Below are 20,894 nucleotides of genomic sequence, written 5' to 3'. Positions count from 1 at the left end.
CTAACGCCCTTTCCCTGTTGTCATGGTGATATGCGTGAACTTGCAAGACTTGGGAAGGCACACTTTGATGTGTGTCATCATCATCATTATGTGTAATTAGCCCCCAGCTGAATATAAAATAATGCTAAATGACGGCTTGTTGTCAGATTATGTGTTGTAATACACAAAGTACTATCATTAAGCGTGAAGGACAGCTTAATCGGGTCTGTCTCAAAGTAGACAGGGTATTTTTCTTCCATTTAAAAACAGAAGAAAAAAAATCCAATCACAGCACTCATTGTTTTTGCACAGGTGACATGCATTCTGGGAGCAGAGGTGGCAGCTTGAAAGTTTATAATTACACTCTTGAGGAAGGCTTTTTTTCTTAGAGGTCAGGATGCTCATGTCTTACCATTCATCGGCTGGGGGCTGTCCACAAAGGTGCCCTCATTAAGGTGGCCTCTTCTTCTCAGGTTGAGCTGGTACACGTGAGTCCTCTGATTGGTGGACAGCTACACCAAAACAAAAGCAGTTAGCAACAGAAGCCCATCTGCATTCATACATACATACTGTCAATCCACAAAAGATGGAGCCAGCGCTGCTGGATCCTCACCATCCATTAGTGAAGTTCACTTTGATCCTGTCATCCATCTACAGTCCATGATTGCTTTTTTGACCACTGATTTCTAGTGTTTCTTTTTTCTAGGTTGGCTTTGGGGTGACTTTTTTCAAAGAAAGTCCCATTTTCTTAAGATAATTTCTTGCTGTTCACTCACAGGTTGCCTATGTTACTTCAATTTCAATTGACAAAAATGTCCTGTCCATTTTTTAACCCTTTCAGGAATAAATATTAACCATTATAAAATGTTACTTATTATTATGATCATTTTCATAATTACTAATACATTAATGAATGAACAATAGTGAATTAAATGAGTGTTCTGGGTTAATAAAACATAAATTCACAATTCGTGCATGACTGAGGTCTGGTCCTCTTGAAAACAAAACTGGTTTTAAGGAAAGCGCATGATACGGAAATTCTGAAGGAAAATCAAGAAGACATCAGTACACCTATTGGCATATTTTTATTCAAGATTCTTCAAATGTTTAAAAAGGAAAGTTAAACTATATTTTTTGGGGGGGTTGTGGATCCATCTGTTTGAAAACACTTATTGGAAATGTAATTATCCCGTCTTATTCAATAATTAAGTACTAGGTTTAAAAAAAATCCTCAATATAATTACATCAGTCATAAGTTATTTACAGACTTCCCCTATTTGTACTGGCTCCAGTTGCCTTGTGAATACTGAGAGTCGACTGCATTTTGAACCAAAATTCTAATGTGGAAAACATTGAAACTATCATTCAACAGTAGTACCAATTCTAACAATTTTGCCACTTATTGTAGTTGTCGACAAGCCTTGTTTCAGAAATCGGCAAGAGCTAAAGTGCTTTTGTTTCCCAAATGGAATTGGTTGCTAATTGTTGCCACTTACTGTCACACTGGTGCACTCCACAGTCGAGCTGTTCAGCCATGTAGCTTTGTACCGTGGTTCTTTCCCAAAGTCGCACTCCAGCTCCTCCCCCTGTAATGAAAAACACTCCCGTTAAACCAGCCTCGGTAGTTAACAGTTTTTGGCAAAGCACACTCTATATGTTGTAGTGGTTGGAATGTTCATTCAAGCAAGTTTGACGAGCCAGTAATAGGTAAGATTTCCAAGTGTCTGTTTAGATTTTTCATCTATAATCCTTATAAAGAGTGATTTATGGGTGTGTGTGTCTGTTAAGATTCTCTCGCTACGTTTGTCCAAACCGTGCAACATAGAGAGTTGAAATTTCTTATGGTGGCCAGAAATGGCTGTCGGATCCTAATAGGGAAGGTGAAGAATCACTCGTCTAAGTGTGTAAACTCAATCTTTTATTTGGTAAAAAAACATTTTTCAAGAGATTTTTTTTAATAGCGCAACAATTGTCTTTTGGTTCTAAACAATCAGGGGGGCCCGGCTTGTGAATAATAACAAAAAACAATAAGAATGTGTGTAGGCAGTCTCACCATTTGACCGAAACGTGTTGCTAAGCGTATCAGTGAGAATGTTTATCACAGTTTATTTAAATATATCCAAGGGTCGTCCTTCCCCCTGCTGTGCCTCCCAGTGAGAATCAAATCCAGTTACACTCCACAAACTCCAGGAACGTCTGTGATTCGCCAATGGCTTTACCGCAGAGACCAGACCGAAGGAACACAAATCGAGCACCGTGTTGACTTGATGAAGGCATGACTCAAAGTCGGGTTGGATCAATCCAACTATCGTGAAACCCAACAGTCGTGAGAACGGTCACTTTCATTCAAGCTACCCCAAGGAACTGTGTGTGTGTTTGTGTGTAGACATTTGTTCATGGCGCCAAGTCTGTCACCATAGCAACACCCCAGGAAAAGGACCCAAAAAAGGCCAGCCAGGTTGACAAGGGGCTGACAATGCCTGGCAATTTGTCTGCCAACATTGTGGGAGCAGCAAGGCCTCATCAGTGAAAGGGACGACATTTACGCAAGGACTGCGATTACAAAAGTTTAGTTGAATTTAACAGTAAAACTAATCAATTATCAAATCCAAACTATTTTGGCTATTGATAAATGATTTAGAGATGCTTTAACAAGGACTTGTCCAAATCCTTTAAACGCTAGCCATTTATTTTCCGAACCACTTATCCTCACAAGGTTTGGTTGCTGGAGCCTACCCCAGCTAACTATGGGTGGGGGACATCCTGATTCAGTAATGATGAGCTTTGTACAGATGTTACAAAGCAAGCCACAAAAGAATGAATTTGCATTTGAGCAGTGTCGATTTGGAGAAAACTGGAGTACCTGGGGAAAACCCACACTGGACAATATGAAAACTCCACACAGGAAGGTTGGAACCAATCTGAAATTGAACCCTCTATCTCAGAACTGTTGCCATAAATTCTTCCAGAATTGTGAAATCTATTCCCAATTTTAATTAGATAATACATTTGACTTCTTCCCAGACCTATTTAATCATGTAAAGATGTTATTTTACGATATACCCGTTTGCCAATGTTGTGCGCCCATTGTCTTATTTTGGGAGGCACCAGCTGAAATAAAATGATGATCTAATCAAATCTCGGACCCAGTCTGGGCAGCGTGCTGACATAGACGTAAAAACATGCTCGCTCGTTTGATCTGCGTTTTCCCGACGTGCGTGTCACCTTGCCGTACTTTTGAGCACTCAAGCGGCGGCAGGCAAACGCGCATGTGTGCCACGCTCAGCTTGAGGCCAACGCAGCATATGCTTCTATTTTATTCCAACAATTTTCACAACACATATGCTGGCTACAGGCCAGCTTCCGGGTGGGAGCACGTGTGTACGCGCGCTACCTCCTGGACGTTCCTCAGGGAAACGAGCAAGTCCCGGGACGCTCCAGACGATGAAGGGGGCACCTCTGCGGCCACCAGGCTTGGACAGGAAGCGGCGTTCTGCGGGGCAGGAAGTGACATACACACGGCCGTTAGTAAAGACAATAGGTGGGCCGTGCACATCCGCAAACCAAAATACTTGTCCTGTTTTTCTAGAGGAGGAGGAAATGAGTGGGTGAAGTCCCACTTGGAGGGAAACAACAGTGGCTTCAAATAGAAAGACGATGAGGGATTGGAATAACAAAGGCGCTGGACGCAAAGGCGGCCTCAGCACATCGGAAAATAGTCACCCCACACCCAACTCTGATCTGTGTCATGTTTAAAAATGGTTCCAAACCCTCCCAAATAAAAGCAGGAACACACATGACAAGAAAGTCGTCATTTTGTGCCCCCAAACACAATGACATCTGATTTCCTTCACCAATTTAATCGAAACCAATTCCTTCCTCTTTTCAAAGTGTCTTGTGATGCGAAACCAAAGCGTCAATGTTAAAAAAACGAATCCACACAAACAACTTGACCATTAGGTGACCAGAGAGACTTTAAGTAACACTTGGCCGTCTTTAAGATCTCGGCTTGGTCAAATTAAGGGCTTTTGTGATTTTAGAGTGGATGTGACCACACAAGAGAGACACTTAAAGATACTATTATTTGAGGTAGAATTTTGGTACAATTGCATGTGATTTCACAATAATGTAGGCCTGTAGTGCTTATAATAAATGACCATTTTAACCGATTTTAGGAAGTATTTCAGTAAATCTATGCATTTTTGGGTCATTTTTTAAAGAGTATTCAGTAGATATGCATGTATTTATGTTATTTTTAGTGAGTATTGAGTAGATCTATGTGGATCTCGATAAACATGAAGACAAATGTAATGTTTTGATAAATTTAAGTTTTAGTATTTCACTTGATATGTGGTTTTACTAGGGATTATTTGAGTACATCTCTGAGGGTTTAGATTACTTATAGGTAAAGTATTTTTTTTTAAAAGTTTTATTATTTGGGTAATTGTCGGACTGGTCATATTACTTTTTGGAAGCATTTGAGTGCATTTAAGAGCATTAAGATTAGATCTGAATGTACTGTATTTCTGCACAAAAAAAGAGTACTTACTTGAATTTAGGGAGAACTTTTGTAGTAGGTATATATTTAGGTCACTTCTAGGAAAAAAATATGTTCATCTCAAAGCAATTAGGTAACTTGTCGTTTATTTGAGGGGGTGTAGGAGTATTTAGGTAAACTTAGGGAGTGTTTGAGTACATGTAAGAGTGTTTAAGTTACAGAGTAAGTGGACATCTGGGCCACCTACGGAAAGCACTGGTGATATTTGATGAGGATATAATGACTAATATCAGACCTCCCAGTCCAAATGGATAGGACATAACAGAGAATGAAACTAGGGCATTCACTGTCAGTCATTTTTGTACAAATAGATAGGATGCCTATAGACGTCAATGGCAATGAATGACTTCCTGTTGCTTACTATGGACATTGCCCTTTACTGTCCTTTAGCATATTTAGCATGAGATGAAAAAAATGATTAAGTTGTGAGTTGGTTCAGATGACTACTGTGACCTGCTTCTCCACATGTTGCCATATGAAAATAAAACAGAAACAGGATAGGAGGTCTTTCGAGTCAGTTAGTATGAACAGAACATCAACATGATTTTAAGGTTGTCTTTCCAATTCTAACATGTGCTTTGTCAATCAATGTCATAACTTTTCCCCAATTCTCCACACCCGGTTCTCCCCTGACCTCGATGCCTTCGGATCACCGCAGTGAGTGTCTGGCCTCCCGCTGAGACCGCTGAACTTGTTAATATTCCATGATCCTCAGGGCAAATGATGTAACTCACCTCTAGAAGGTTGTGCTTGGTCTCATCTTTGGTTGAGACACAGTGGTGTTTCTCTGGGTCCCAGTAGCATTTCCACGTTGTGCTCAAGCAGCTGACGCAGCTGTTGGACGGAAGCACAGAAGAAAGGTCAGCGTCACTCACACGTGATGTCGCAATGAGCAGAATTCGAGTCCCTGTTTCAGCTTTTGCATTTGTTGCACAAAATCAGCTTGCAAACTGATTGCAAAAATCAGAAGAAAAAGAAGAAAAGAGGAAGTGAAGATTAGTCATGGTGCTCATTCCAGAGTTACGACACACTCGGGTAAAAGTTCGATGTGGACAAAACAAAGCACTTCACTGTGCAAAGCAAAAATTCTAACGAATAAACACCGTTACAGAGCAGAAATGAAGGCGTACGTGCTGGATAAATCAGCAAAGGTCAGATGCCAAACATCAAGTTACGTACTTCCATTTCTTGAAGCTGACTCATTACTACACAGATAATGTGAAGAATTTGGTAAGAACGACTACAGAATAAAAAAAAAGACAAGAGATATAACTTGAGGCCATTGTGGTTATTATATGAGGTGTACACACAACTGGATTGGTGGAATAAAATCGTAAATATGTTCATCTGTTTCCTAGTGCGTGTGAATCTTGATTGTCATCACCTTCCATGGAAGAAAACCACAGATTATTGTTTGATTTTCTTCCTAATAAGTGTGTCTCACTCCTTGCTGTCTATCTGCATGTGTATGTGTGTGTGGGGGTGTGTGTGTGTGGGTGTGGGGTGTTGCCTCAAGGAAAGACAGATGTCCCACACCAACAATGATAGAGCCTGCAGTAATAGCGACACTTTTGCAAGGGTTCAAATTGGAAGGACTGAAGTGTGTGCCCACTTGTGTGTGCGTGTTCGGCGTGGACTGACAACGTGTAAACGAAAGACGTCACTTTGTGTGTGTGTGTGTGTGTGTGTGTGTGTGTGTGTGTGTGTGTGTGTGTGTGTGTAGGGGAAGTGATTAGAAGCAGACAGACTCCTCCAGGCTCTTATCAGCTGCCGCGTTTCTGTTTTCACGGACACTCTTTGTATCCAACAATAACCTGCAGACTACAACACACACATTCACACACAAACTGTTTGCTCACATGATTGCTGCACTTACAGGATGTGAAAATTAGGAGTAGGACACCAGTAGCCACTAGAATGGTTTCTACACCTGTGAGAAGAGATTGGACAGGAAGTCAGCCGAAAGAATATTTGTGTGATACTGTGAAATTGGTATTGGTCTTGAGACATTTTAGTGATGTTTTTGTCTCGAGTCGCTAAAATCTTGGTTTTGTTTCTGTCATGAATTTTCTTGGATTGTCTAAGTCAGGGATGGGCAAACCGGTCCTCGAGGGCCACTGTGGGTGGAGGTTTTTGTTCCAACCGGTATAGCACAGACAGTTTAACCAATGAGATTTCTGCAGAAAACAAGAAGCACCTGACTGCAATCCACTGATTGCACTTGTAGGAAACCAGATTGGTGAAAAGGTGCCCTCTCAATGGGTTGGAATAAAAACCCACACCCACTGCGTCCCTTTGTGGAATAGTTTGCCCACCCCTGGTCTAAGTAGACCCTTGATCTTGTCTCAATCTTGGCTTTTCTCAGTCTAGCTGGTTTCAGACTTGACTCTATAGCACTCAGGTTCTTGGCTTTGTCAAGGTTTGTTAATTCAATCTTGACTCCCCAAAAGCCTTGGTATTGTATCAGTCTTGGTTTGTGTCATTATGTCTCGGTCTAGTTGCCGTCTCGGTTTGATTTCAGCCCTGCATTTTTTCCACCTTGGTCTTGTCCTCGTATCCGTTTCCCTTCTTCGCTACCACTGTCAAACATCGTGGTCTTATGTTGACACGAGTTGTGTTCTTGTTCAAGTCTTGATGTAAGATGATGTGAGTTTCTGCACAACCCCAGTCGGAGACCTAACCTAAGGCGCTTTATGGCGCACCTGTCAAGTTGGGTGATTACAATTATAAATTGAACCACATCATCAACATGAGCATTTCCTTTTCGTCAAAGACTGAAGATTAATACCTTCACGATACCCCCCATAGATTCACCCACCCACATATCCGCCACCACCAACTCCCCCCAGTCAACATGACCCTGTGCACTCACACACGGCACACACTAAATACACAAGCCGGCCTGCACTCTCAGGCCCTCTCAGTGGACACGGCGGTTAAACACACATCCTCAATCACGTCTCCGTCAGCAAGAAGCATGTTCAAGAGAAAAGATCACTTTCACGGGGACAAAGAGCACAGCCGAGACCGGGGAGCGCTCAAACGCGGCCGGGCGAGGAAAGGGGGAAACAATAAAGAGGTGCCAAAACCTGAGTAGCCGACACAGAAGCAAAACACTGAATGTGTTTGTTTAAGAGAAAGCTAGAGAGCGAGTGTGTTTGCGTGCATGCGTGTGTTACTGAGAGTTTTAAGAAGGCGGGAGGATGGGGGGGGCAGTTTAGGTGCATGTCCTACTCGGGGGTTGAGAAATGCTGTGCTCTGGTTACCATTAAATCCACTTTGAACAGAGTTGAAGGATGTCTTTGAACACACACAACAGACATAAACACACATTGCGAGGCACACACCTGCTCCTTAATGATTGAAGTACAAGCCTGAGACATTTCTCGTGAACGTCTTTTTACGAAAACATCTGCCTAATGTTTATCCTTAAAATACACAAGTGAACATAGCATGATCACAACATGACGCACGTATTTAATGAGGGATTCTAGTTAACACACACACACTACACACACTACACACACATCTGCAGCACATATTTTCCAAGTGTACGAATACAATTAGTCCGATCAGATAGTGATCATGTGTCTGCAATTCCCTGTTGAGGTTTTTCTCCTAAGAGCAAATGCAGTCCGTAGAATGTTTGTGGTCAAGAAGAATGAAACGTTCCGTTTGTTTTCTTGGCGCTAATCTGGTTGTCTAATCATTGCTGGTTCCATTGTGGCTAGGGAAAATATTACTTGGGGTTAAATGGAGATTTACTGCAAATTGATAAGATTTAGCACAAATCCCTCAACTCCTTAATCACAAAACCTGTATTTGAGTTGTAATAAATGTTGAAATAGTGACAATTCCTGCATAGCAGATTTGAATGCATTTCATTCGTCCCTACTGAAATTCAAATCATAGGCATTCATTCAAGTAATAAGCGTATTCAGGCTTCATTATGAGATGAGAAGTGGGTCACAAGAATCTCTTTAGGGATTATTAAAAAAAACACCCTGATGTGATTAAAATCCGATAAAGGAGCTGCTCAGAAGTTTGCGAAGCAAATCTCATCCTGTGTGGGCGCCGCTCGACTCATTATCACCTTTGCTGCAAGCCGGCATCTAATTTCACACCGGAGGACTTTGGGGTGCGCGCGCGCAAATTGGGTGAAGAATCGCACATATCCACCTGCGAGCGGCGTGCTTTGCACCTTCATGGCACTTCCCAAAGCAAAGAAAGACCGCACGCCCAAGTGGTTTCAGTCTTGACACCTCAGTCAAAAACACGGCTGGCGCACCGGCCATCAGATAAAGCGGATCCTTCGACATCTGGCTGGATTGCCTCCAGATATGAAAAATACCCTCTCTGCGAGCCCCTGGCCTTCTTGACAAAAACAAACATCAGTGTGAGCGGCCAGACGTACATATCCAATTTCCTTTGGCTTAGCGTTACAGCATATTAATCGCACGTTTGATCCCGCGCCGGGAACTCAATGAGCGAGCCAAATCTAAAAGAAGCCCTGCACGGGAACGTGACAATACTATTTACCCACTGGGGCCCAAATATTACGAGTGCGGGTGGGGAGGGATGGCGCTGAGGGCAGCGTGGAGAAGAAGAAAATGCTCATTTAACTTTACTGGTGTTCAAAACCCATCAAAAAGTGGAACGCAAGGTGTGTGCCGAGCCTGGACGTCATTGAGGAATACATACTATTTGATGGGAAAGGCTTAAAAGCGGGAGGCACTTAACAAACATACCAAATTCCAAGAGACTAAGCTCTTTGTACATTGCACGTATTTGCAGAGCGGGTCCACTGCAGTAGCGTAATCTGTAACTGTGGCAAATGTGTTCTTAAATGTGCAGAAACGCTCCCTACGCTGGCTTGTAATCATAACATTTCCTGCATTAGTTCCAGCTCAAGTATGTGCACGTCAGACGGAAAGAATCAGCTGGATGAAGGCATTGTTGCGGTCAGAGACCGTAGTGCATTGAAACGTCTCCTGCTGTGGGCTCTGTTTTCGTGTCAATATTTACCTTTGGCAAACAACACTAATCACAGCCATGTGCCGCATACAGTTCATGCTAGCGTGGGAGAAGAAGTGACGACAAACTCACGAGGTTTTGGGGTTTATTGCTCCAGTGCTCTCACAGTCGTAGATGATGAAGTTTCCAGAAACCAAGGATGTGCCGTTCACTTTGATTGTCACGGAGGCCGTCCGATGATCTGCCCAAATAAAAAGCAGACCAACAATGCAACAGGGAAACAAACACATCGGCCGAATGTTCTTCTGCAAAGTTGACTTTACTGGAGTGGTGCTAAACAAGATGTAAAAAGTCAGAAAATAGAATCCAAAACATTGTAGTGATTGTTTTAATATTTTCCGAGATTGAACTGTGTTAATTAAATACATTCACAAATTTTTCAGGCAACACTATAAACTTTATGTGAAGTTTTCATGGTCTCCTGGGAAGATGCTAAAATATACTAATATATTTTTCCAACTATAAATTGTAATGCCATATAATTTGCCCCAACCAAAAAAATGCACATAGGGGGGGAAATGTGGCACAAGAGTAGAAATAAAGTTTTTAAAAGGAGTTTTACTGTATTTTAACATAGACCAAGAGCAACATTAAATGTTACAGCAATAATAAAAAGGATAACAGGCTAAATAGACGTATGTTACTGTAACCAGGTATTCAGATAACTACACCCAAAAAAACAGCTTGTTTATTAAACTGTCAGCCTCACTCAAAATTAATACCAGATCCTTTAAAAAAGTCTTTTTAACAACTCCCGCAGTTCTGGAAAATTAGGCACTTTAGGCATGCTCTTTCTTGTGGCAGTCGGTTTGAAAAACAAAACAAAAAAACATAAACAGATAATGTTCTATGCTTTGTTGTCAGTAGTCCAAAATTATGTTTTTACATTACATACTATATTAGAATGAAAGTTCAATTTTTTTCACAAGCTCCCTCTTAGGTGAAAAGTAGACCAAAACAAGCTTTAAAGGGGATATTGTGTCTCCCCTCTATTGACAATCTGTCATGGTCATGTCAGCGTATCGAAGACAATAATGGTTGCAGCCAGCCAAAAGAATCGACAACCAGACGTGTGTCTCACCTGCACCAGGGAGGATTAGTCGGTAGTTCTCCCGAGAAAGGAGGGGACACGTCTGGATTTGAGCGGGCCCGTGGCCCAGGTGCAAGGTGGCGGCCGTGGACAAGCCGGGCCCATATTCGCACTCCACTCGAAAGCCAACCAGATCGGGAACGATGCCATTGATGAGGATCCCCAAGACCTGAGACACAAATAAATGCACACAAGCCAGCGTACCTGAGTAATGGTTTATGTAACGATTTGGTAACTGTCAGAAAAATAACAACAAAATGTAATCCGTCATAAACAAAGCCAGGAATTGTAAATCTCGGTGTTTGTGTCACGTTAGAAGTCCCGTTTGTCATCGGATTTAATAATAACAACAACAACAACCAGAAAGATTTACGCTCTCTGGTTTTAACGTAGCCTGTATATGGTTATGCAATTAAAGATGACAATTGTAATGAGAAACACGACACCTAAATGTGCCAACGTGTCTTATAATGCTTTTCTATTGTTCACCGGCATTGATCATTTCCTGCCACGGGTCTGACTTCCTGCCTGCTGCTTCCTGTTTGTGGAGACAACCTTGAGCTGGTCTTCCTGTGGCCACAACGGGATTAGTTAGATTAATAGCTGAAATACAGGCTGGAATCAACGCTACCATAAAATGATCAGTTCAATTGGGAGAAAAAAGAAATATCCCTATCTACAAAATCTACAACAATGCCCCAAACAACACAGCAATAAATCAACAAGAAAAAATGTGGTCAGTCTCATTTTTGGGGGAGCATAAAGGAGAAAATTGATTCAATGTTGAAAAAGAATGTTCATTAAGCTTTTTATTTTTCAAGAATATCCCCGACAAATTGAAAGCCAAATCTTTAGGCCGTGTCTTTCTTCAACAAATCTTTTCACACTTATTGCTGGATCATCTTAAACAATAATACCTTGGCAGAATAGACAGAATACAAAAAAGTTTCCAAATTCTCTTGATCAATTTGTTGTAGATCTTAACGATCCATGTATCCATTAACCAATGACTGTGGAAATTTCAATAGTTCCATCATAACAACCTTGCCGAAAGCAGATTGGCTATTCATCATGATCATCATAATAATGTCACTTTGCTGCAGTCACCCACTGTCCATGATTGCTTTTTTAGCCTACTGTAGCCTGTTTTTTTTCTCTGTAGGTCTTAAGAATGACTTTGTTTTGGCTTTGCACATGGAAATCCCCTTTCCCTGACATTATTTTTTTCCAGTTCACGCACACCGCTTCCAGTTTCTACCCAATTTGTTTTATCATGCATTTTCTATTCTCAATTTGTAGTGCCTTAAGTTTATTTTTGGATCTTTCAAGGTCCCCTTTGGTTTATTAGGAGCGCTTCTCTTTTATGGGCTTGTATAGTTTTTTTTCTAGACCCTACTGAGTAGAACCAAGTGAGCTTTATTTTCTTCAAGAAATTGGATCATTTTCTCTTTATTTCAAATCTTGTGTTAGAACCACTGTTAAAATTGACGTGACAACAATTCTCGTCAATGGATGATTAACAGGTTTCACCTAAACACAGTTGTTTTTTAAGTATTCAAAATTATAAGATGACAATCATTTCCCCCCTCTAAATGTCCTAAATATTAGATTAGATAACTTTATTAATAGCGTATTTTCATTGTAATTTCATTGTCAGGGACCAATACCACCCTGGTCACAACCTGTTCCAGCTGCTGCAATCTGGCAGACGCTACAGGTCTCACAAACCACAAACAAATAGACTTAAGGACAGTTTTTTTCCCCATAGCCATCAGGACTCTGAACTTGAGTTAGCACGACACACAATCCCTTGTGTGCAATAACTTCGGGGTGTGCAATAACAATGTGCAATATCTTAGAAATCTGTGCAATATTTTAGAATTCTGTGCAATATTTTAGAATTCTGTGCAATATTTTAGAATTCTGTGCAATATTTTAGAATTCTGTGCAATATTTTAGAATTCTGTGCAATATTTTAGAATTCTGTGCAATATTTTAGAATTCACCTAGCCGGGATGTGACTTTTTCTACTCTTATACTACTATTTATGTTTTTTTTACTGGGAAAACACACTTTGAAAAGCTTGGAGTAGCACCACCAATTTCGTTATATGCAGCTATGTATGATGACAATAAAGCATTTTGATTTGATTGATTTGTCTCAGTAGCAAGAGGGCGAGAATACAGACACAGGAAAAGACATTTTAGACCTAAATAAATAGCTAATAAATAAGTTAATAAATTAATTACTAAAAAAAATATACATAATTAAAATAAATAAGTGTGTTGTGACTGGCTACAATCATTATATATATATAATTTATTTTATTATATATATATAATAATAAAATAAATTGTATATATATATGTAATTTATTATATATATATATATATAAATAAATACAATAATTCCCTTTTTTCTCGGTATTTTTTAAGGCCAGAATGGTGGCATTTTGTATCGAAAAAAACATTGCATGAAATTTATTTATATATATATTTATATTTTATTATATATATATAAAATAAATTATATATATATAATTTATTTTATCATATATATATATATATATATATATATATATATATATATATATATGGAATTTATTTTATTATTATATATATAAATACAAGAATTCTCTTTTTTCTCTGTATTTTCTAAGGCCAGAAGGTGGCATTTTGTATTAAAAAAAAAAACATTGCATGAAATTTGCGTCATAATCTTCCTCTTTTCTCCCAAGTGAAAAATGAAAAAAGATCTTCAGTGGTAATTTCATCATTTTTGTCAGAGGTTGTAGAAGCGCCTGGCCCGAGTGACCCACATAAGCAGCTAATCCACAAAGCAATTAATGACACGTCATCTTTCAGCCTCGTCTAATTATAGGCCGTAATTAAGGGTCAAACGTATCAGAGCAGTACAAACGCTCAACACGCTAATTGCCACGTTGTTATGATGCGGCAGGTTACTCGGCTGCAATTCGGCACCCAAGACTGGCTTCCTTGTCGTTCCCATTTCTATTACTTTCAATCCTCACAATTCCAACAAACACGTTGCTCAAGCGTAAAATGATGGATATAGCTGAGCAAATGTCAAACTAAATCACCCTGCCCAGCCCTTAATTCATTATTACTTTTCAGTTTAGGTTTCATCTGGTAGCAACTCATTATGCGCTTCAATTCATTTCAGAATTGTAGGATAGGAAAATATGCAGATTCCTCTTAGTATACTGAAATTATTAACTTCTTTTTTGTTGTTGTCTGTGCTCACCTTTGGAAGTGCTAGTGAGTGTAGCATCAATTACTGACTTCAATTTGGAAGGAAAGATCCAGTTTATTGCTTCTGAATCTCTGTCCTTTCAGTTTTCAAATGGCCATTATTGAAATAAATAATTATCAATTAAGATAAAATTAACCTAAAAAAGGCAATTAGCTGGCCACCAATTCATGGTGTCCCCCACCTGGTGCCTGTAGTTAGCTTAGATAGGCTCCAGCACCCCCCGTGAACCTTGCGAGGAAAAGCAGTACAGAAAATGAATCATGGAAAGATTAGGCATGTATTATACAAATGGGGTTTCTATGAGAAAAAAACATTTTTTAATGAGGAAAGAAATTGAAATATTTAAATATGTCTATATATTGGGATTTTTTTCCATTTGAATGAAGAAAATCTAACTAAATATATTGTTAATATAACACATTAAATTAGTACAGACTACAGAAATGAATCGTCGAATGAGTTGTTACAGTTAAAAAAATATTTAACTCATTGCCATTGACAACAATAGACGTCCAATTCATTAAAACTGGGAGAAGTGGCTATACAGTTTAATTTTTCTGTGTCATTGAGGGCGCGAGATGTCCAATCCATTTTGGACTGGCAGGCCTGGCAGCAATCATTGGCAATCATCCATCCCCCAGAATAAATGGATCGGACAGCTTGAAATGCTATTGACGGCAAAAAAGCATTTTGACATGAGGGGCTGCCAGTGAACGATGGCTGGAATGTATTCGTCGTCTATCCCCGTCGACGGCAGCCAACGAGTGAGTTCAGGCATTCAAATTACACTGCTCCATTTTCTCTGCGTCAAGGTCTTTGCTTTATTAAAAGTGTTGAGCTACTAAGCTGACATTGAACGCGGCTGCAAATATTTACGAGCAATTATTCCCCTGGTAAAATAATTTCACTCCTTTTTAATAAAATGAGGGATTACAAAACAGGTGATTGCTGATGATTTATCTCAATTCGACAAAATGTTCTCGTCTGACGTTTAGCTTTGGTAAGATTTGGTTTTAATATACACAACGGCCAAACTGTGCGAGGTGTCAGATTGTGGAGGTTTAAATAGCCCTTTTGCATTTCATTCATACCTTGATGGGCAACAATAATAAAAGGGAGAGTGTCTATTTTAGGAAGTGGGAAAAGGGCATTGACGCCAACGCGTACCTTGATGTCTGCGGCGATGCTGATCTCGGGGGGTGTTAGAGTCATGGAGGGACATTGCTGGGGCCCTTCGCCCATGGCGATCCACGAGCGTGCCAATCGTCCCTGGGCACACTCCTTCTGGATACTGCACCTGGACGGAAAACAACAAGTCAAGTGAGTTCATACTAAAAATAATCCATTTTCTTAAAAGTAAAATTACTTGGTGAAATAAACTCGAAAAAAAATGGTGAATTATTTAGTGATGCCTTGTCTCTAACTTGATTTGATTGAAAATGTCAATCATGGTTTTATGATTTTTGAGAGAATGCGCCAGCAAACTTGTTCTGGTGGATTTTTTTCCCCTTGAGAATTAGAGTGACCTTGTGGTTCTGATTAAGGGCTTTTATGAATTCATATTAACAACAACAAAGCAGAGGGACTCATAACAGTTGTCACCGAGGGCAGCAGAGGACAGCTCTGCTTGTGATTGCGTAATAAAGAGATCTTTAACTCATTTACGATAGATGTCCAATTCATTTGAACTGGGACTACTGACAGTCATTGACGGCACTATATGATGTCCAATTTTAGGTCTTTAAAATTCTACTGGGAGCGGCTTGCTGCTTTTTTCTTAAATGCTTAGGCTATTTCCTCGGAAGCTTCCCTGAGAAATACCTCTTTAAAATCTTTTTTTGCCATCTACCACATGCAGTGTGAAGGATGAGACCAAAGGCCCATTTGATCCTTCAAACTGTTGCTGATCTTGTCCATCTGACAAGTAAATCATCATCATCACCACGTGTCAGTCGCCACTAATTGAGACAAAGTCAGCCAGCGCACAATCCTGGCTGCCATCGTCGGAGCGTAAAACATACCCGTGCTACTCGTAGCTCACCTGTCACTTTTCGCGGCACAACGCAACAACCTTGACTCCGGGTCACGTGCATTGCTATGGCAACCCATCCCAGGGGCACTGCCACCGCACAGACTCCCTGCCAGTATTTAAGTCGGATCCTTAAAAATCGACGGACGGATCGCCAGCTACCGCCGTTTGTCTGTAACTGCGGCACAGACACGGCGTGTCCACGCGGTGCACAAAGCACGTCTGTGAGCATTCATGAGTGTGACAAAGTCACCTCAGATGGGGCAGACCAAAGAGACGCCATTTATCTGACCCGCAACACGACATAATGAGGGCGGCACAACCCCCCGATCTATGTTTGAACATGTGCGTCTGCTCGGGCATGCTTCAGCCTTTGTGTGCCAAGAAAGCGAATGTCAAGATTATCGTCCCGCTGGAAGGGCTGAGAACGGCCATGAGGTCAGCCAGCCGCCGTGCTAAAAATAGCACTAAGTGGCTCTGAAAGCCACACAAAAAAAATCCCCCCAGCATGAATAATCTCATAAATTGGAAGTGCTGTTTGCGAAAACTCAACAGTCACACTTCAGCACGTGGTTGACATCGACGCATTTGTACCAATGTGTATTTTCAAATTATATCAGAAACTAAACTTCAATGTCTCTAACCCTCTACTACATTGTTGCTAGAGCCTGCCACCCAAAAATATGAAACAATAAATGACATGCACATTTTCTGATGCGCAAAATTTTTACCTCACCTTACAAAAGAAGCCACTCTCCATGTATAAATATAATGATCAACATGAAAAATACATGAGCATAGTTGGCTAAAATATTGATTAAAAAAAAAAAGATAGGGAGTCCATTTTTGAATTATTCATTGCCAATAGTCTTCGAATTGAAAGGAATTTTAAGGGCTTTTGTAAGGACTAAATGTATAATGTTTACATTTACACAGCATACAGATACCACAGTAAAACATGGGTTAGTTTGACGCAAATGCAACCAATTTTCCCAAAAGTCTCCTATGTGGAGTCTAGAAAAAGTGCTAAAATCACAAGTTCTGTATAGTACATGCCATTGGATGGCAGCTGTGCAGTAGAAAAAATGTCTTAATGCAATCAGACCCTCATCATTGATAGTGAAAGAGTCAAAATTATGTTTTGACAGGGTAAAAAAAAAAATCAGCAAAGCCAAAGTTTTACACGAAGAAACTCAAATTACAGACTGAATATTAATTCTAATTAAAAAAAGATTTGTTATTTTAAAAGATGGTTAAACTGGGAAAATCCCCAACTATAAAATGACGGATGGACGACATTTCCAACTTAAAATATCAAAACTATAGAAAAACAGCTACTCTATTTTACGCTAAATGAAAAAAACATTGTCTTATGAAGCTAAGAATCCAAAATAAAGTGAAAATCTGTACAAATTAATTCCAACATTATGGGTAAAAATAGACTTAATTCTTAATGTCAAATGCTTTGGATATAAATGTTTGGTGCACTACTTCACCTGAATAAAAGTTGAAACCATCCTTACAGTCTAATGTATTGATTTTCACAGAAAAGTTCAACCTAACTAAACTACTATGATTCTTTTGTGTACCAGTAGTGCTAATTGTATCACATATTTATCATCACTGAGAAAGTCAGCCTTTAATCGAAGGTGCAAGACAGACATATTTTTCAATTTTCCAATGACAAACAGCAGATTTGGTCTGCTGGAAAAAAAAACCACTGCAAACGTGACCTATCATCTGGAACGAACTCAACATGCAGAACACCAACAAATGTGTGATTTAATTTGCAGGCTGCTCAACCTGTAAAGTTACCAAACAGAAAGAATCCATTCACAGATCAATTCCGCTTTCTAAACCCGAAAAAAAAAAACATCCAAGAAAGAGCTAGTAAACGCGCGGAGCTCAGCAGGCGAGGCGTAAATTTCTAACATCGAATTCAAATAAACACAGTTAACATAGGCAGCTAAAATATGAGCCGAGAAAGCATGCACACGCATCAGATAAGGTGAGAAGCGACTGCTGAATAGCAGAAGAACATACTGTGAGCAGGGCTGGTACGCACACGGAAATGCTCAGATAAGAATGATAATTTGTACTGAGCAAAGAATGCACATGACACATGATTTGATTGAAATAAAGACACTTAAGTGCTTTCTTGTGAGGCGCAACAGATTAAAAAAAAGACGTCAGCGTGAAATAGTATGTCACCCTCCAGCACAAAACCAATCACTTTTGTTTCTCAATTCAAGAACTTGTCGATTTAACCACAGCCATCCTTGAATAAGTAGGATTAGCGTCTAAACGTATCCACGGGCAATTTCGCATCGCATTTTGGACTCATTTGTGGTGAAAAGTAGCCAGCCTACATTTTTTATAAAAAGGAAAGCAGACACCTAGTATGAATGACCTTTATCTGAAAGATGGTCGCTCAATATGCAAATTGCACATTTATTAGACCTACCATAATTGAGACAACAATCTCATGTCTAAAGTAAGACAAGATTTGCGCATAGTTACTATACCTGTTTAACCTATCACAGTCTTTCTCTTTTCTCCATCTGAGACAAAATCCTAGTATAAAATGAATATTAACTCATTGGTAATTGACAATAAATCAATTTAACCTGGGAGTATGCATGCTCATCTTTCAGTGTAAGGGCGACAACTGTCCAGAATCCATTTTGACTACGAATAGCGATTATAATAACTCATGGGATTAAGGCTCCTAAATGCCATGAAAAGAAGCGTCTGACATCTGATTGGCTCAAATAGTGCTGGCATTTGAAAAAGGCTGCCATTGGCCAATTAGGTCTACTTTTGGGACAGATTAGAGTTTTTATTTTTGTATGTTTTTTTCCACCATTAGGCATTAACTAACTGTATGCCTTTATGGATACAAGATTCTTTCTGATGAGGCAGATGATAAAATCTTTGTCATTTCCTTCAACGGAAATGTGTCAAATCATTCTTGACAATCAGAAACAGCATTTTAGCAATATATTTTTTTTGTTTAAACCTAGAGGGATTCAACAATTGAGTCAGTGATGCAAAGCTTTCCACGTTTAACAGTAGGCACAGAGTACATTTGTCTGAGCTCAGCGGGTTTAACAGAGGTGTACGAACACAGCGGAAAAATCAAACAGACACCCACAGAGTTCCCGAGGCTTGGGGCGTTGGACCGCCCGGGAAAAGCCTCGATCAGACGAGGTGGATGCCGCCAACGCGGCTCGGAGGCCAGACTGACTGTGCAAAGAGCAAATCAAACTCGCAGTTGTGACATCAGCACGCAGACAGCCGTGCGCTCGCTCTGACAGAGACACACAGGCCTGCACACTTTGACATTTACTTGTCAAAAGAGCCAGTGTGCGCTCTCCCTCCCGCCGCCATCGGCATAATCAACGCTCCTTTGTAGACTGGGGGAGAAGAGAGCAAGGGCGCGGGGGGAGGCCGAGGAGACGAGGTCTTCGGGGACCGACGCGGAGGCCGAGCGAGAGATGGCGACGTTCTCGGAGCCGCTGGAATATAGCAACGTGCCACCGAGAGCCGGAGCGAGAAAGGAAGACAAAGAGATCATCGCGAGGGGGAAAAGGAGGCGGCCAAGGGAGAAAGGGTCGGCAGATCGAGAAATGAGGAGAGGAGACAAGGAGATGACAGTCTGACCGCTCGCACGCTCAGTGCTCGTCATCAGTTCCACTCCTCCAGCTTTGAATGACCCGTGGCGGTGCCTCGAAAGTCATTGCACGGCTCGTCAGAAAATTCACTCACACTGATTCGGTTGCCTTTTATCAAACGTCTCTCACCCATAGAGACACAACTCACTCATACAATTGCAAACAATACTTCTGTGACATTGACGTTTGCCCGTGTGATTTTTTTTTTCCATGTTGACGACGTGATTTCTCATAAACTGACTAGCGATGACCATCAAATTGTTGGATCGCTGCCATTGCCTCCCAGTCCTAACGAATTTGACGTCTATCATTGTCAATTGGAGTCGATAAATTAGCTTATAATATTTAAAAAAAAACACAAAAGCATTTTGAAGAGGTTGTAGATCTGTTTTCTTAGTCTCATTGATAATCTGCAGAAGGTTTTAGAGATACCAATCACTGTCAATAGCGCCATTGCATTAAAGCTTAGCAAGATCTTGGGTCCGGCAGGACTTACTCATCCAGTGTAGAGGTCTCTTACCTGTTCTCCAAAGTGCACCACCCACAGTGGGCATCACCAGCTCCCAAACAATCTTCGCATCTGCTCCACTGATCACACTCAGCTACTTTGACCCTCAGCATCTGATCAAGGATGACACATAAAAAGATGCCAAAAAGAAATTCAAGTGACTGCCTCGACATTAAGACAACGGCTGGGAAAAATTGGCACGCATCAGTCGTGAGTACACACATTGAATGACAGGCTGTCACATAGCTCCAAGCATACACTACTATTAGTATATATGTCGGAAATCAGCATCAGTTTCCCACAGTCGATACAGCCTTCATGTCAGATTCCATTACTATAATGTTTTTGTGGCGACTTCTGTCATAAGAGAATTTTGCAGGCAGCATTTCATCTTTTCTTGGAGGTACTAGCCCCCCGAACCTTTATATAATATACATCTAACAGTATTTGCCTTAAAAATTGTAACATGCCTACAAAATGTCTAATTTGCATTCAGAAATGTTAAAATAAGAACAGAGTTGTGCAACATTATTTCTTAAAATAGTCTATAAACCAGTGAAAAATGATGTTAGCCTGAGATTCATTTGCATTTAGAGCCAGATGGTTGTGTATGATGGTTTGTAATGTTTGTGTTTTTTGTTGTTGTTTTTTTTATGTAAAATTGTCATGCACGTGAAATGAATTAACTTTCTGCTGATGCCAATCAAAGATCCAAAATACAGACTCAAGCTGGAAAACATTTACAAAGA

General features: G+C 40.3%; 1 protein-coding gene across 1 annotated transcript in view; it reads right to left on the bottom strand.

Moving 5' to 3' along the window:
• plxnd1 (plexin D1) overlaps positions 1 to 20,894 on the bottom strand; it is an 85,700-nt gene that overhangs the window by 52,333 nt on the left and 12,473 nt on the right. Inside the window, exons 4-11 of the mRNA XM_077599145.1 lie at positions 20,158 to 20,258; positions 15,102 to 15,231; positions 10,653 to 10,830; positions 9,644 to 9,752; positions 5,272 to 5,371; positions 3,374 to 3,472; positions 1,476 to 1,565; positions 392 to 491 (exon numbers count right to left, since the gene is read on the bottom strand). Of these exons, the coding sequence (XP_077455271.1) occupies positions 392 to 491; positions 1,476 to 1,565; positions 3,374 to 3,472; positions 5,272 to 5,371; positions 9,644 to 9,752; positions 10,653 to 10,830; positions 15,102 to 15,231; positions 20,158 to 20,258 (907 nt within the window). The remainder of the gene's footprint in view (positions 1 to 391; positions 492 to 1,475; positions 1,566 to 3,373; positions 3,473 to 5,271; positions 5,372 to 9,643; positions 9,753 to 10,652; positions 10,831 to 15,101; positions 15,232 to 20,157; positions 20,259 to 20,894) is intronic.

The sequence above is a fragment of the Stigmatopora argus genome, chromosome 1, assembly GCF_051989625.1.
Source record: "Stigmatopora argus isolate UIUO_Sarg chromosome 1, RoL_Sarg_1.0, whole genome shotgun sequence".
NCBI classification, from domain to species: Eukaryota; Metazoa; Chordata; class Actinopteri; order Syngnathiformes; family Syngnathidae; genus Stigmatopora; species Stigmatopora argus.
Note: the sequence above shows the minus strand (reverse complement) of the source record. Positions and strands in the feature narration are given on the sequence as shown.